The 18,942-nt window shown below is 39.0% G+C and overlaps 1 protein-coding gene across 2 annotated transcripts in view; it reads left to right on the plus strand.

Moving 5' to 3' along the window:
- Positions 1–18,942, plus strand: part of galnt18b (UDP-N-acetyl-alpha-D-galactosamine:polypeptide N-acetylgalactosaminyltransferase 18b) — a 70,407-nt gene that overhangs the window by 5,147 nt on the left and 46,318 nt on the right. The window contains exon 1 of one of the 2 annotated variants that reach the window (XM_079285415.1): positions 5,947–6,087. The exons of the other annotated variant lie outside the window; for it this stretch is intronic. Within the exon in view, the coding sequence (XP_079141541.1) occupies positions 6,057–6,087 (31 nt within the window). The 5' untranslated portion in view covers positions 5,947–6,056. Of the gene's footprint in view, positions 1–5,946; positions 6,088–18,942 lie in introns of those variants that run through there. 2 annotated transcript variants of the gene reach the window in all.

Here is an 18,942-nt window from a genome sequence, read left to right on the forward strand (position 1 = left end):
CAGTGCTTTGAGCTCAATGCTACTGTCAGCCGGCTAACATGCTCACAACATCAATGCTAACACGCTAATGTTTAGGACGCACATGCATAGGGGTTTATGCAGGTGAAGCGTTAAACAATCCTACTGATGATTTTCCACTTTTCCACCGATCAACAGTTGGTGGTAACGTATGGTACAGATATCCTGCAAAGTGCCTGTAAGTGTTTTATTAGGAAGGAAATGCTCTCAACTCGTTTGTTAGATCAGATAGGAATACACACACTGCAATACGGGGAGTAGGCTTACAATGGAAGCACTCCATAGGGTCCCACTAATCTACTGTGGTAGCATGGTAACGATCAGTACGGTCGAGGCTGATTGCAACGTCATTCATTTTGCCTCAATTGTAAAATGTGAGGTACTTTGCAGTTAAAAAATGAACTTGTCAATACTCTCTGGTGGATAAACTAAGTCTCTGTACTGCAGTTTCACATGACATATTGACATAAAGCAATCTGTGGTCGGCTGATTCATCAATCTAGCTCCACTGTAAAAATATGTGTTGAAATAAAAACGTTGAGGGAATATTTCCATCCATTGGCAGAATTCCATGACTTATTCAGTAAACAACCAGGTATAGGACTCTGAGCATATTTAGAGAGACAGAAAGCTGTATGCAAAGTTGAGTATAATAGACCAAAGGCCTGAAAGTAAATTTTTTGTGAATTCCTCTCTGTACAGCGATAGTAATAATCTGTTGTAACAGAGTAAAGAGAAGAGACACTTGCAGTATACAGCCTGTAGGCAGTGAGAGAGAGAGAGAGTCTGTGCTGAGGAGTGGGAATATTAAACGATATTCTTGGTGGTAATTCCAATAAATCGCGAAGTTATTGAAATACAGGGATATGAATGCACTGGAGAATGTTTGGTAATGAAAACAATTAATTATTCTGACTCCAGAAGGCAAAGTCATCGCGAAGAGAATAAATTAGACGTGTAAAAGCCTCTTACAAGAGTGTCGATTCAAAAGGTCGTCCCCTGACAATTTCTACTAAATAGATCAGTTCACTATTGCAAATGTTCTCACTGTTGTTTTTTCCCCAGTGAATCTGTGCAGCCACAAAAAAAATAAATGAAAACATTCCTTGTAGTCAGGCTGAAAACTGGTTTAGCTGTGACTGTATAAGGTTTACATTGCAGCTCAAGCCACTTACAGCTGCCTTCAATGATTTTGACCAGTTTTTGACTCATGGAGCTTCAGTGAGGGCAGCAGCAGAAGTGAAGTGCTTTGTCACTTGATGCTTTGTCGATTAATCAGCAGTTGTTTCCGGGTTGTTTTTCTCTATCGTCCTCTGCACTTTCTTTCTCATAATGACACTAAGTGAAGACGTAAGCTCTGGTTTAAACACACCCATGCCATTATTTAGAAAGTGTATCCATCTGCTGTGAACAAGTGACTGTCATATTTTGTCCAGCAGTAGAGAGCACAGTAGTTTCTGAGGTAAGACCAGTTCTGATGACATGATCTAATCTGTCAGCACACATTTTCTAATCTATTGAATTCCTTCTGTTTGCTTCTTTTTGGGGGGTGAAGCTAGACAACACTTCAAAATCTGTAACTGTGAGGTACAATCAATAAATGGTATATAACTTCCCATCACAGTTTAATTCCCATTCGAATCTGAAGTAGTAACTGAGTGATGTCACTTCAAATACAACAGCAATTACAACAATTACAAACAATTAGGGCTGAAAAATAACTGATTACATTACAGTCATTTAGCAGACGCTTTTATCCAAAGCGACTTACAATTCAGAGTCTGTCACATTTCTACAACGTAGGCACAACTACGGGAGCAATTTTGGGGTTAAGTGTCTTGCTCAAGGACACATCTAATCTGCTGATTAGTTTCTTGGCCACTCAATTTGTCTGTAAAGACTGATTTATATTAACTATATACATCAGAAATTTGAAGTGTTGAAAGGGACACAAAGAAATGTTTTATATTTGGAGTACTTCAGTAAGAAAATAGAGTTTAATGTGCAGTGTGTCCACAAAGCCTATCTGTTCCCACTCAAACCAAAAACGTCGATGAATCCATTAAAACTAACCTCTCAAATGTGACGATGTGAGTTGTGTTAACAGAAACAAGATTTTTCATGCATTAGATTGAAGCTGCATGCTTTCCACTCCGCAGATCCGCCTATCTGCAAGACAGTGGACTTCAGCTCTTCGATTTGTCTTCAGTGCGTCAGCTGGTGCTGATGTGAGGTTATGATGGGGGAGGGTGGAGATGGATTACAGGGTGAGACTCGATGAGACAGAAGTGAATTATCGTGGCCTCGAAACGAGATTCATCAACGCTAACTATTATTGAGATCTATCAAAATACATTTTCCCAACCTTCACTCATCATTACTCCATCGCTGATAGAAGAAACTCCAACTGTAGTGATCTGTCACAAAGCATTGCGTTTCAAATCTAGTAAAAAAAAACCAGCAGAGATGGATGTTATGTTTTCGTCCTCTAAAAAGGTTGTTGTTGAGGGACTTACAAGCCTCAGTTGCCCAAGCACTCTTGAATGCACCACCAATGTAAATTTAAATCTGTATAGTTTATCAGACTGAGATCTGTCCTCCTGTGATTTGTAATAATTGCAGAGGTTGTCCGTGTGCTTCATCCCTTGCACAGTAAATCTGCCGGGTTTGTAATCCGTAAAATAAAAAATGAACAGGACAGGATTTGTGTCTCTGGAGGTCGAGGGATTTTAATATTACATGGACTGAACAGTGATTTTAAGCTTGTATCTGCTTAAATGTAAGATATTTGTAGCTCTGCCCCACTAGATAATTACAGTCCCAATTTATTCCTTTTTTCTTCAGTTGAATTTGTTATTTTTATCATTGACCAACATCCATGAGACAAACTGTGGTTATAGAACCAAACTGTGCAGACGTTAGTCAAGTTGCATTGCTGTTATACGAATATAAGGCGTTTGTTCATTGAGAGAGGTGCAATTAAACCACTGCAGAAGAAGAGAGCACAACATAATGGATTTGAAAGAGCTCAGTCAAACATATATGGCATTTCTGTTTGTGTCACGTATTGATTTGAGTCTTCTCATTGCGCCACACAGATCTGATGTTTTTGTCTGCTTTTATTTTTTGTCTCTCCAAGCGTCAGTTGACGTTTAAGTCACAAGCTGCGTGTACGTCATGAGTTATTCACTTGGTCTGTTGCACATTGTTGCATTTTGCTTTTATTGATTCACCAACTTCTCCAACTCTGCCAAGAGCAAAAACTTTCTTTGTGACATTAATACAGGTGGATGGAAACTTCCACACGCTCACAGAGGTGGAAGTCTCTCTTCCTCACCACAAGCTTTTTATATTACTGTACTTTATGTACTTGCGCTTCAGAGGCCAAAATAAATTCCATGCAAATTTGGACCCAGCAAATGACTTATTTGAACTATCATCAATCAGAGTGCACATGCAATGAAGACAGAAGCGGTCTTCGCTGTTGACAGGCAGGGTGTGCTTCAGATCACAAACAAGGAGCAGAAGACTTAGTAAATCTCGTTGTTAATCATATGAAGTCCCAAGCTAATTTTATTCAAATTTGATTTAAGGTTTCAGATTAGCATTTCTACTTTCCATCTCAAACTATCCATCTTAAATTTAAAAGAATTTAATCACAGCTCTCATTTACATACAGTATAATGCTTGAATTTTTATCATAGAAAAACGCAGTGTGATGTGTAACAATGTTTTGTATATGGATCTAAACAAGCCAAGCTTCACTGTCTATCTTTATATTCAATCACATATGCAGGAACATAAAGAAACAAGAAGCTGTTGAATTGACCTTTTATATAATCCACTCTGCACAGGCTGCAGATGAGCGATGGTATTTAAATTGATTCAAAGTATGCATTCATATGAGGGTTCAAGGTTTCCTTCTCTAAACATTGCAAGAAAACAAAAACCAGGAGAAAAGATTGAAAGAATATATATAAAAGATGAGAATTTTTTCAGGACCTTGCTTAATGAGTATGTTAATGGCTCTGCTGTGAATATATCAAATTTGACATGGCAGATTTACAGAAGGGAAATAAGTGTGATGCATGTACATTACTCCACAGGGCCTTACCTTACGTTTCTGAACCACATACAGTAAATAAACTATTGTGAATGCTGGTATGATCAGTTTGTACAAATATAAGGTGGCACTATTGGTGAAAGTAGTACGATTCATCTACTGAAAGTCTTCACAGAAGCATCCCAAGTAAGAGTTTTTATGACTGTTCGAGTTTAAATCATTGAGAAACACGTTTCATCCTGTTCGTGAAATAAAGCGGTTGTAAAAGTGTTTCATTCCCCCGCGTTCTCAAACCACTCAACCTTCTCCTCACAGGATAACATTTAAGACTGTACAGTCAAAGAGCATCTTTCCGTTACATGTGGAAACGAGTTTCTGCACGACTCAGTTGTCCTCTGCTGTTGCTGACATACGGAGTGTCAGATGCCTCATGGTCATGACAGACTGTGTGACGCTACAGTATGAGGAGCCGGAGTCTTTCCTCCTGTTTTGAACTTGCTTGCTTTGGTGTGTAGATGTGTGATCTATAAGGGCGAGGCAGATCTCAAAACTCACTGTGTGGATCGTTTCACGGATTTAAATCACGGATTGGATCAGCATATGTGAATGTCGCAAATATTACTTTTGAAAATGCCAAAAGTCAAATGATTAGGAAATAAAAAATATTATTTTTATTGATAAAACAATATTGTCATTATTAGTTTTATTTATGTATTATAAGCTGCTTAGAGCTGGTGTTTGGAAGTTAAAAACTTAAAGATTCACTCTAATATCGATTTCATGTTGCTGTGAATACATCTCTTTAAAACCATTCATTCAAGTTTCTCCCCAAAAACTATATTTTAAAAGATGACATTTGAACACATCATGAAAACATCAGAATTTACCTTCACTCATTATTATTTAAGCCTGAGCCTGAAAGCATTATAATGGAACTCAATGGAACCTTGTTGCTGCTGCCAACTTTACTTGCTCTCCTTCTACCGATTTCAACCAAGATTTGTTGTTCACAATGATCTCAATATCCGGGATCGGCGACTGCAAAGCATTGATGCTGATCTCCTGATCGCATGTTACACCACAGTGATTTATAGCTGAAACAATTGTTCGATTAATCGATTCGTTCGTCGACAGGAAATTAATCTGCAACAGTTTTGAAAAAAATGAATGAAAAAATTAAATAAAATGAGCTGGTTCCTGTCTCTCAAATGTGAAGATTTCCTGTTTGTCCATTGTCCTGTATAATAGTAAAGTTCATTTCTTTGGATTTTGGGCTGTTTGCACAAATACAACTTTTTAAAGCAGGCACTTCTGGCTCTAGGAACTTGTGTCTGATTAAGAAATCCATAATCATAACAAAACATTGTGTTTTTATATCGCATTCATTTTGATTTAAAATCTTCGGTGTGCTCTTTTTTTCGTAAGACAGCACTCTAAAAGGTTTAGAAAGCTTCTCGATCTTCTGACAAAACATGACAGTGTGATTCAGCCGGTAGGCAGTGCTTTGTCTGGCTGGTACAGAGGGCAGAGGCTGCCATCAGCAACCAGCCAGCAGCCATTCAGTCTGCCTGTTCTGAGGCGCAAACCAACACTGTGCAAAAACTGTCTTGTGCTTTTGTGGGGCATCTGCTGTGCAGTGATAAGGACCGAGCTGTTTCACTTTTCTTTGCAACACGGCAAAGAATGTTTGAGCTACTTATATATCTTATTGTATTATTATAGGAAGTCATGTGAGATAAAAATTCTCCCTCAACCTGTACGTCAGGACTGATGTTAGTGTGAGTGCAGAGCAGGATGTAAAACAAGGCGTGTTTACAAAGTGATGAAAAACGAAACGCAAGAGCACATCTGCTCCGCTCTGATTACAGAACTGAAACGCAGCGCAACTTAACTTTCAGATTTCTGTACTGAGAGCTCACTTTGCCAGCGCCTCTGAATCAGCAGCCTGAGGTTCAACACGATCGCTGAGAAGTCCATGCGAGTCCTGGGAGGACCATTTACCGTCGGTATGTCGTTTTTCTTGGTACTGCCTGGCAATATGGTAGTGGTGGGCAATAAAAATAGTTAATATAAAACTTAAACTACAACAGGCTGAGGACCGGCTTTGTCAGCTGTTGCTCAGTTCCATCTGTGATTTGAGCGCTGTCTGTCAGACTTGAACCAATGAGCAAAGTCCAATGTTTACATTTGCTTACAAAAAGTGAAATTTCACTTCACCTTCAACATGGTTCGAGCATTGAACTCTTTTGTAACAGACTCAATACCGTGGTGTTTCTAGTGTTTCACTGGCTGCCTCTTTTCACTAGAGGATTGATAAGCCTCATGACTGGTCTTTAGCTTGTTTTTTTCACCTTTTAACGGGTGATGTGAGCGGTGCAACACATTTAGCCAGCTGCTTTTGCAAATGGAGACAGCCTGAGGCTATTTTTCTCCATTTCCTCATGATTGAGCATGCCAGTTCACACTTGCATCTGGCCTGTGAGGATTTATATGCTAAAACCAATGATAATAAATCGCATTTTGTTTTCTGTCGAATTTTATATATTTTGCTAAATATTTAATTTTCCCAGTTTCTTTATTTCTCATTTTAGACAATTGTTGATGTTGTTTTATTGTGTTAAAGCCCACTTTTAGATTAAAATCAGCTCTCTTTGTATTTTACAGTCAATGCAATGACAACAAAAAGTTTAACCACTGTAGGAATCACATTGTCCATTTTCCTTCATAGGGAGTAGAGCGTCTCAGGTTTTAACATCTTCTCTATGTATTAGACGAGTCCGGACCCAGACGCTGTTGTCTCCGCACCTGGACCTATAACCGATGCGGTGCGCTTCTATTTTAACTGGCGCAGCTTTTCTAGCCTTTACGGCACTCGTTCAGTAGTCCAGGAAACATCACAACCATCTCACGTGATGCTACTCGGCCAATCACATATGTGTATCCTGATTAGCGTCGTCCTCAACTCGAGTGAGATATTCACACACATGGGAGAGACGAGGAGAGAGAGCCAACAGTCGGGAAAAGTGTGTGAGTCAGAGAAGTTATTTCATATGGCCTTCTCCAAAAAGAGAATAGTGGACAGCTTAACCTGAGCCTTTAACCAATAATGGACACTCTTGTTTGTTCATTCTTCCCACGGGCAGTTCAACCAGTATGTCTCATATGTTCAGAGAACGTGAGCAAATGTACCCACTCAAATCCATAATGAAGGCACAGAAAAATAAACCTAAGAGCCCAATATGATCAGAATCCTAACACAGCATGTTTTACTGTCCAACAATGCTGTAAACGGAGAGGAATAGAGCTGAAACCATAGTTTCCATACAGACAAAGTCTCTGCACACAATTTTCTCTTTTTAGAAGTTAAGAATAATTTGGATATCTTGGCTTTTTTGATTGACATCACTTCACACCTGAATTAAATATATTTAAAGCTTCAGGACAATTCAGTTAAATTCATTTTTCTAAAATGAAGTATACTTTCTTTTAAGAGTCCCATTTTTCAAAAGCTTTCTGTTCTTTTTTTATCCAGTCCAATTTGAAATCTGACAATATTGTTGATATATTATTCAATTGAATTCAATCAGTTGTTGACTACATACAGATGTTAATACAACTAATAGGCTCAGCTTCAATCACTGATGTTAAAACCCACAAACCAAGCCAGAAATCTAGGTGAGAAATCTAGGTGTAGTACAGCCACATCAAGACAATTACAAAATCAACCTGAAAAACCTGAAGAATATATCAAGGATGAGAGGACTTATGTCTCAACAGGATTTGGAAAAACTTGTCCACGCATTTATCTTCAGCAGACTGGACTACTGTAACGGTGTGTTTACAGGTCTGTGTAAAAAGTCTGTCAGAAAGCTGCAGCTGATTCAGAACGCTGCAGCTCGAGTCCTCACTAAGACCAGGAGGGTGGATCACATCACTCCAGTTCTGAGGTCTTTGCACTGGCTTCCTGTCCAACAAAGAATTGACTTTAAAATCCTGCTGTTGGTTCATAAAGCACTGAATGGTTTAGGGCCAAAATACATCTCTGATCTGCTGCTACCTTATGAACCATCCCGACCCCTCAGGTCGTCTGGGACCGGTCTACTTTCTGTTCCCAGAGTCAGAACTAAACATGGAGAAGCAGCGTTCAGTTGTTCTGCTCCACATATCTGGAACAAAGTCCCAGAAAGCTGCAGGTCTGCTGAGACCCTCAGCTCATTTAAATCAAGATTGAAGACCTTTCTGTTTGCTGCTGCCTTTAATTTAACCACATTCAATTAATATATTCATCAATTTCCTGCATTTCTGAATTGTACTGCTGTATTTAATTTCTTTCACTGTTTTTTAATTGTTTTTGAAATCTCCTTTTCTTTTACCTTATGTTTTGATGCTTTTAATGGTTTTATGTGAAGCACTTTGAATTACCTTGTTGTTGAAATGTGCTGTACAAATAAACTTGCCTTGCCTTCAATGCACATGGCACTAATCATAGCGCAAGTTAAACAGTATTGTGATGTTCCGGAACCTTTGCATGATGAAATTATCTCTAACTGGACCTCGCTGAATTTTAATTGAATACCCCTGCTCTAGATTACGTTGTAGTTTTAAGTCTGTAACATTTTGCCTTTCTGCAGCAACACATCAGCAGTTCATGGTTAGACAGACATTGTCATATCCATCAACGACGCAGTTGCTCTCAATCAAGTGAATCTCTGCACCATTATTGTGTGCACTTCCAGTCCTAAAAACAGTACCAATGACAGAAGTGTAGTCACTGGTTGAAATGGAAATCTGTCTGTTGCTGTGGTTTGAGTTAGGGAACTATCCATTGCACACATACAATCTGTCTTTGATTTCCACATCTCTCAATTTACAGGATGCCATGTTTGTTTGTACATGAAAGAGATGGAACGGAAGAGAGGAAATAAAACAACAGATGAGATAAAAGGAAACCTCAAAGGCCTCATTAAAACATCTCTCCAGTAAAGACAAGGGCGTACAACAAATAAGGACAGTAACTGAGCTGAAAAGCAAGTGTAGCAGATATCAACCAAATTAAATAACCTGTCAAATAAAACACAATAATTCAAGCAACATAGACGAAAACAGAGCTGATACAAATGCTTATGTCGTGTGATTCGTATCTTGTTTCAGATCAGTGTAGTGGGAAATGGCCGACACAGAAGTGAAAGACCTTTGATAAGATAAACATGAGCGTATTTATTTTGTGCCTGTTCAAAATATCAAGCATCACCATGCGCCATGCAGGGCCATGAGTATGCAAGACAGCACCAGCTGATGTAGTGTTTGGTTGAAGTGGAAACCTGTCCACATTTGGCCCTCGTTGAAAACGGTGGATTTAAATGATCTGTTTCTCCTTAATGAGATGGGACTTCTAATTTCAGTAATTTACCAACAGTGTGATGGCAGAAACACAATCTTAAATGAATGACCAGTTAAATGTGTATTTTGTTTTTGTATTTTTTATAGAATTCTTCAGCTCCTGGGTTTGACAACTTTTTCAGGCTGGTTTTATCCGTCTTCCACAGGCAGCTCTGTCTGCAGTTTGACCCACAGATCATTTCTCCTCCTCTGAACTGAAATGGGGAAATCTTGATTGATATCGTGTTCCAGGGCTTCGGCTAACTTGCAGATGTCGGGAATGGATGGTCTGTTATCAAACCTTAAGAGCTACAACCATTATTCGTCTGAGTCTATCTACCCCATAAGCACATTTTATACTCTGCAGCATTTGTCTCACTTCACTTTCTTGTCAGCCTCCCCAAACACATTAATGTTACCATTAGCTCCTTTTTTTAACCCACAGCAATGGACCTCGTGCAGCACCCATCCTCTTAAATTCCTTATATATGGTCACTTCATTTGACATTAATAATGTTGATGACGAAGGCGCTACGGTTCTTTATCGCACATAGGTTTAGTGGGGTGTCGAGGTGGATGGTGGGTGTAGAAAGTGCAGGATTTTGCCACTGGAGACGGGTTCATATCTAATGCTTTGCTTAAGGTTTGGGGAAAGTATTTATATTTTTGTTAAATAATTCACAAAGTAAACACATAATATTCTGCTTGAAGGCACTGCTTATTTGCTGTAAGTTCCACCAGCAGTCTGACCTGACGTGAAATGTACACTTTTGTGGAGTAAGTTTGCACTTTTACCTTTTTCTTCATTGTTGCTGTGAGTTCCTGAACATAACTATGAATAATGTAATCATGCTTCAGTTGCTACAAGCATATGTTGTAATGTAAAGATATATTCTCAAAAAAGGAATATAATACATTGCATGGGAACGGTTTGCAAATACGCTCTGTAGCCACACATATTTACTGTTGAAATAGTAGTAAATTAATTTTAGACCGTGTGTGCGTGTGTGGGTCTGGGGTGAGAGAACAGGATCTGTGGTGTGAGTGCTTTTAATTACAGTCTGAAGGTGTCTGAATTATACAAATAGTCAACTGTTCAGCAGAAACTGACTTCTGTGGACGTCTAAAGGATTCCCTCAGTTTTATTCAGACAAACATTAAAAAGCCGATAAGAAACCTCTTTAGCGTGTACATGGCTAGAAGAAATATATCCAGGGAAATCAGCATCGTCTGATGTCTTAACCCGATTACAGAAGCAAGGATTCTCGTATACATGACTTTTCACACATCAAGCAGCTGCGGAAAGGTGTAATCTGAATTCTTACGTGCATGTAAACACACCGAGTCACAGCTTGTACCAAACATGCAACAACATTAAAGGTTCTCCTGTTCACTTCCTATTCGGGATGGTGTATGGTGTGAATGGTACATTTTTGAATGCGGTGTACCGTTTGTCAGCTCTTCTATCAGCACAAACCTCAGGAGACGAGCTGCCTCTTGAATAGAGACTCTCACAATAGCTGTGGTTGTTCTGTGACCTGTGCCTTATTTCACTCAAAACTCCTCGAATGACAATTCAAGGAGCTTTCTACCTGAATAATTGATCAGCTGCCCACAGAGGCCATGATCAAAAACAAAACATAAAGTAAAATACTGACATCCGTGTCTGCCATCCAAATCCATGTAGACTTCATTACCAGAGCAGAGACTTCTATTACATGCAGCGGGTAATAACAAGAAAAACTAGACCGTGATTTAACAATTCTGTTACTACTTTTCAGTGAACATACTATGTCAAAAACCTTCACACTTCCTAAGATCTTTTGCTATTCATGAAAAAAAGATCTTTCCCATTGTAGATGAACATTTTTGTACAACTTGACTGGGATTATTTGCATTGCTATGAGAGAATAGAAATGACAACCCAGTTGGGCTTCTGTTGAATAGGTCTAGTTCTTTCACCAAAGACCAAATATTTTATGAATATGTAACAATCACTGACAGACCCAGACTTCTTGTTCTTTAAACTTGCTGTTCTTATCACGAAAAAATGTTATCAGAGGAATTGGCTGCAAAGCCTTCTTAATTTTGATCCGTAAACCGTTCCTCAGTCAAGTGTTTATTTGTTGAAGCCTTTAGTTTAATCTGATGGATCAGGAGAGTTTCCTTCTGAATTTAAATGTAATCGTGATGATGTGGTAAATTAAAAAAAGTTTTGCGGTTTTCACTTTCTCGCTGTGTCACGCAGTCTGTGTCACTTTGTTGCCACATTTGCATGCTTCGCTCTGGGGATGGCAATGTCTGTTGGTTGGTTGGAAATATGTCAATAACTGTTGGATGGAGGGAGAAACATTCACAGTCCCCAGAGGATTAATCCTTCTTACTCCGGTGATCCTCTGACATTTTCTTTAGCGTCACCAACATGTTAAAAGTTGTGATTTATCTTGACAAATTCCTCAGCATCGACTAAGTGGATTGGCAGAAATTATTCTGCAGATATTCATGGTTCCTGGACATTGTATCCTAATGACTTCGGTGAATATAAATTTGATTTGTTGTTGTGAGTGAAATGTCTCAACAGCTAATGGAATTAAATTTGGTCCACACATTTATATCCCCCCCGATGATGAATTGCAATTTTAGTGACCTGCTGACGTTTCCTCTAGTGCCACCATCAGAATAAATATTTCAATTTGTCCAACCAAAACTTTGGTTTATAACAATATACCTGCAAAATCGTTGACATTCTCATCAGCCTCATAGTGGGCTGTAAACTCTTATTGTTGTTTGGCTTGTTAAGAGAATATTTTACTGACGTGAATACACACATTTGTTTATTTTTGAGTTATTTACTCCAAACTAGTTTGATAGAACTCAATGGACATCACAATACATGCACTACAACACAGTATTAATGCCTCTGACACATTATTTCAAACCCACTTTTTTTTTTGGTGTCTGGTTTTACAAAAACTGTGATTAATTATTTGTGATTAGCTGCACTCTGAAGGCATTTTGAACATGACTTGCCATTTCCATTCAGTTCATAAGGGAGGCTGAAATATTTCAAGATTTGTGATTGTGTTTTGCAATCTTCAGTCCAGCTGGATAATGGGCACAGTATTTGTGTCCAGACAGGAGAATTTAGTGGAGCTTCTGACTCAGACGATTCCGATTACAGTGTCCGAGAACAGAGCCCCAGGAGAGAAGAGACTGATGAGTGAGAGCTGGAGGCAGAGGCAGAGCGACGGCCACAGAAACGCCTTGAAACGTCCTGAACACAGTTTCATGACAAGAAAAGAGAAAATGCAGGATCTCTGCAGACACAGACACCACCGCACACATCTAGTGGGTCATAAGTGATGATTGACAGGGAGTGTTTTTGTATGAGTATCTACTCACTATTTCCTATTTAAAAATCTCACAGTGAACACAATTCAAAGTTGATTAAAAAAATGTATCTCCATTCATAACTCAATTTTATTAATATGTTCTGAATGTGTAGCTCCTACTTGCCAGGGTCTGTGGCTCATTATTGTGTTACTGAACGCTCGGAAACACAGAAAATCTGTTTGATAGAAAACACACAAACACATAAGTCTTGGTTGAAAAATTCCAGAGGTTATACTTTAAAACATCATTGTAAATATTTGGTGTCAGCTAGGAAAGAGAGATGCCCTCAGTGATAGATTAATGGCCTTCTTCTCCCTGTACTTTTCCATGCCTTGGGCTCCATCAGTTTATTTTTCTGCTCTCAGATGAACTCTGAAATATTTTTGATTTATATCCTATGCGGACGTGTGCTTTTCTGAGAGGAGGCTACACCTCAGACTCAACTTAATAAAGAAAACAACTCCCACTGAAGGACAAATAATGTTAAGCGTGGGGCATAGATACAGCTTTAAAGATAAAAAAAAATTTGAAAAGATACAGTGAAGAAGCACTTCTTTTCACAGGCTCAGTGCAGAGGAAGTGAGATCTGATAGGATGTTACAGAAAAGGCATCTCAGATGACTGAATTTAATGGAATAGTGAGAATGGGAAATGTGGCGCAGGAGCAAAATGTCTGCAGCTTGATCTCAAATAACATCAGTGCTGTCTCCTAATATCTGATGTTGTTCCAAAGAAGGAAAATATTGTAGTTAGTTGCTCAGAATTTGTCGACGATAATGACATTGAATTTCTCGAGGAGAATTCTTCTCCTAAAAGAGGAAAACGCACAAAGAAAGCCTTTGTACCCTTCTGAAGGGCACGAGTGATCGCAACACTTTAATGAGGAGAAACGAACAAAAGGGGTAGAGATGACAAAAGCCGCCGCAAGTAAACATGACCGCCCTCCTAAAATCTGCCGCTGTATATCCCCTCATGGTAATAAACAAAGAGAAAGACAAAGCCACACACCCCTCTTCTCTTTAAGAGGAAATGCCAGTGTGACGTGCCATCCACTGATGCGTCGTAATGAGAGCCAGTCACAGAGGCCCATACATCACCTATACAGTGGTGGACTCTGCCGCCACCCAGTAAACACACTAATTGGTTATTAGCTGTATTTACTGTCACTACGTTGAGAGTGCCGTGAGAGAGGATTATAAATGTGCAGTATACGTATGCACAGCAGAGCAAAGTCAGTGTGTAAGAGCTGCCATGTTCTGCAAACACAAGAATCTTCTTCATGATACACTTTGATGTGAGCGTGTAGGTAGACTGGTGGAGCTCCAGATATCAAGAGTGCCATGCACCATGAACACAGTGACTCTACCCTCAGCTGTGAACAAAATTGTTGAAAGTGTCGAGTCATTTTGTAAGTAACCCAAAAATACTTCTGCAACGCACCTCACTAGCAGGTTGGTATCCCTTTGTCCCTTTCTGTTGACTATTTTAAGGGCAGGTTTCAGTTTATTTAACCTTCATTAATCACATTTTCTAGTCACTCAGCGTCAGCACGACAAGATGTTAAGAAACAGTTGTCTATGTACATCCTCATGTCTCTGTGTGTGTGTGTGTGTGTGTGTGTTTCCCCTGATGACACTCATCCCACTCACCTGCCCAGTCCACCAAGCTGCCTTCAATCTCCTCATCACCCCACACACATATCTACTCCCCTGCTTTCCCTGTTCCGGTTGTCAGATCGTCCTTGTTCTTTCCGTTGTTGTGTCTCCCTCGTGTTTTCTTGGTGCGCCAGCGTTTACTCCTGATTTGTACCTTTGCCTTTCTTTTTCTTTGTGTATTTTTTCCCGCTCCGTTGGAGTAGCTTTAAGTTTGTTTTTTGACCTTTTTTCCAGTAAAGTTCCGTAAATTTAATCTTTACATCGTCTCTTGTGTCTGTATCTGTGATTGAGTCCCGGATCTGCGCCTCGGCTTGACACTGTTTGTGCTGGCCAGGTTTATCAGAGCTTTTTCCACTGCCTGCTGCTGCTGGAAAACAGATTGATGAGAGCAGTAAGAGTGAAACAAAACAGTATATGTGCAGGCGGGAACAGTAAAACATTCTGTAGACCTCAGAGGAATTGCAGAGTTGTGATTCTCTGCAGCGTAAGCGACACCTGTCAAATTGAAACATTCCTTTGACATACTGTTAATGTTTAAACGTTGATGAGCACAGCTCTAAATTTGATGTTGTATTATTACAAATTAAACAAGTCTTGTCAAAAGGACTACTGTCGTCTTATTAAACCAAAATTTGAGGAAAATGTGTGCATCATTATTCATAGCTTATATTTTACCACGGTTTCCTTTGCCCAATGCTTTACACGTTGCACGTCTTGCCACAACATGTAATAAAATGCATGACTTTTACAATTTATCCCCAAAACTACTAATGTAGTTAACAAAAACCAAAATGTTCTCACATAAAATAAGATGGGTTATTCGTGATGTATACTGATTCATAATCTGGCATTCAAGGCACGAACAGCAGGCCAAGTAGACCAACATGCAGTAAATGCTAACACCTGAACGTGATGCTGATCACATTCCTGGGGGATTGACTGACAGGTAGCCTGCCTGCTGAATAGCTGCGGTATACAAGGATGAAAGGCAGCATATGAATGACTGTTTAAAAAAGCGCACTGACCAGTTTCCTCCAGACTGGATGAGCCGGGAGGCTGTTTCTCCCGAGATCTAAGACCCTCACGGGCTGGCTCTTGGGGGACCTGAGATTTAATTTGAAAGCAGTCGATGCCACGATCGATTTAATTTTTAGAATTTATTCCAAACCTCACAGACAGCCAAATGCAGAGATGATGAAACAGGTCTAATATGATTGTGTCATTTAGCTTGAGTTAGGAGCCTATCAGCAATACTTCCTGCAGCTAAAGCGGTTAAAGCAGGAACGGAACGAGATGAAAGCATGACTCACCGTGTGGCTGTAGGATAACACAACAGTAGTTCTGGACTGAAGCACAGTTGAACTTGTCTCTTCACCTGCAAATATGTTAGAATAGAAAAAAAACACAAGCTACACATTTACGCAAGTGTAGTTGAGAGAGGTGGAAGGGGAGCCGTCTGTGTTCACCTGTTACAAAAAGCCAACTGGTGTTTTTTTCTATAGTAAGTACTTTTATGCGAGTACTCTGAAGAGATCGCAACATGGTGAAGGGGAGTCATGTCGCTGCGAGTTGCTGTCGAAAAACAACAACTTTGTATGCTTTTAACGCAGGGCTGTTTTCAAAGGATGTTTTTGCAACATTAAATATATATATACTTTTTTAGGAGTAGAAGTGAAAGTAGTCATTGAAATTACTACTTGAGTAAGAGAACAAAAGAACTTACTGGCAAGTCTTTTATTTGATAAAAGTTCAAGAAGTGAACATTCATTTGTGATAAATAGACAAGTCATCGTCTCCTGATTAGATAACCTGCCACATATGCACCGGTTATATTCACAGGCTGTACCTCTTATATGTGACAGCAAAATATTAATATTATACTCAATATGTAAAGATATAATTATTAAAGATGAATTACATGATTTGCTTGTCCATTATTATATGATTTGGCAAATGAATCAGCAAATCGTGTGTTTGTGTATAATAGTCTTTATATTTACTTCATGACATAACAGAGTGTCAACATGTTAAACTGTCTTTGAACTTGATCAATCCAGTTTAAATGTCCCAGTTCCCAGTTCCCAGACAGCCACAGATCACATCCAGGTCTCTCCAATCACATGAAGACAATAAGATTCGAGAAGTGGAAGAATCAGTCTCTTAACTTTCTGAAAATGTCTCATACTAGTTTAATGCCTCATCATGAAGCATGATAGACTGTGTATATGATATTAAGTTTATTAGCATTAACACAACCGACTCTGTCTATATTAGCTGCTAGTGAAACCCATAGCATCAACGTTACTCCTGCTGTAGCTTCAGCCATGCTACTTTGAGTCATGTGTTGACTCCAGTAGCATAGCAGACCACCAGCAGACCTGGGACTAGCTGACCACCTGCCTACAAACGGATCATGGATGCAGAAAAAAAGACATAAATAAAAGCAAAGTAATGAGATTTCTCTAAAAATCTAACCAAGTAAGAGTAAAAAGTATGCTGAAACGTATCAGTACAATTTACTCAAAAAGGTTTCTTGAGCTCATGTAAGAAAGTAAATGTAACTGGTTGCTACCCGCCTGCAGACTAGATTTGAATCCAAATGTTTGCAGACTTGTGTCATTTGTATTTAAGTGAACTAATAGTGTTTAGAAGACCAACTAAATCATTTTAGCTTTCACAATTTACCATTTTTGAATACTATATGTCATTTGTAAACAAGTTTTGAATTCTATGGCCAATGGGAAGAGTATACAGACTGAAAAGCATTGTAGAGATGACAGAGCGTCAGTGAAATACACATGCAATGTGTGCTGTGTAGCAGTGATAGAGAAGGTCTAGTGCTTACCAGCCAATCACACAATGTGTTCAGATTGTTTATCTGCACTGTGGTAGGTAGATAAACAATATTATTTGCCAACAAAGTGTGCACTACAATGGCAGAGGACTAAACTTCAGCAACATTTGCATTGTATGAGGAAAAATTTGTATTTAAATACTTAAAATAGTTATCAAATTGCAGGATTATTCAAGTAAGACAGCACGTGATTTAATATAACTTTGAAGGAAACGAGGAGACAGGAACAGAAGTTCAGATATCGACATGTGAAGCTGTTGTTCAGACGTGTAGTGTTGAGCTGCTCGGCAGGAAATGCATTTGTAAAACTGGTGAATGTGGCGGAATGACGAGGATTTCCTGCACTATTGTCAAAACCGCCTTGAACGTGAAAAGTTTTTAAAACACTTGATCTCTTTTAGCTGACAGCTGCTTTGATATCAAGTTGTAGAAACACCGGTAGGCCTTGACATTTTTATGCGAATGTTTTTTTTTTTTTTTAACAGACTGAAGTCTACGTCAAGGTCTTCTCCTCCCTCTCAGTCGGTGTCAGACTGAATATACAATGAATATTTTGACTGCACCACAGCGTTTGATGTTGTGGCTTCATGCTCTGCAGCTCTCATTATTTTGGATGCAAAGTGACACAATGACTGAGGATAAATTGCAAAACTGTCTGCTGTAATTGGAGGGTATTTACAGATAGTGAAATCTGTGGAACAAAGAACTACAGACTTGTTTTTAAATGGTTGTCTGCTGTCGAGGTCAAACAGGGATCATCATCTGATTAAAACCATAATTGCTTGTCAGTTGTAGTTTGTAGTTCAATACCTGTGACTGCTACAGTGGCTGCCTGAAGTATCTCCGTGTAAGAGTGAGGAGTTTGTTGCTCTGTATCTGTGAGAGATCAGTCAGGATGCAAGTCGTCTCTAAATTATTGAGGCAAAACACTAAAATGAACTTAATTTGGTTTACTTAGAAGTGTGGCAACACGCAAGCTCAGTGTAAGACTGTTTAGAACTAGTGACTCTTTACATTAACCCTTAAATTAATGGTGTGTGTAAATGAAATACATATTGTTTTTAAACTCACTGTTACTAGTATTAACAATGATAGTCAGCCAAAAACATATTGCCATTAACTTATTGATTTATGTTCATATACATATTGTGTATCACCAGTTATCACCTGCACAGTGTGAAAAAGCAACACTTTTACATCCCTCAGGTCTCTCAACAAACACTATAAAATGTATAGAGACAACACAAAACAAAAGACCTCCGAAAATTGTTTCAAAAGATCGCAGAGATCAAGGCCTTTTTTGAATAAAAAGAGCTAAAGACTCTGAAGACCCACGGTGTGCGTTTTAGAATTGACTACTCCGAGTGGTTGTCCTTTGACAGTTGCAGCGTCTGTTACACAGTAAAGATCTCTCAACCGAGATTTTACCCTTTTATTGATTTTCACAAACATTGTTACAACAGACAAATGCTTCCTTCTTTCCCCTGAAGAGGCAGGTACATTTAGAAAAAAAACAACTCGGGTCTACAGCAGTTTTTATCAAAAATCCAAATCTGTCAGGGTGAGTTAGGTTTGCATGG

The sequence above is a fragment of the Melanostigma gelatinosum genome (genome assembly GCF_949748355.1).
Source record: "Melanostigma gelatinosum genome assembly, chromosome: 2".
Taxonomy (NCBI): domain Eukaryota; kingdom Metazoa; phylum Chordata; class Actinopteri; order Perciformes; family Zoarcidae; genus Melanostigma; species Melanostigma gelatinosum.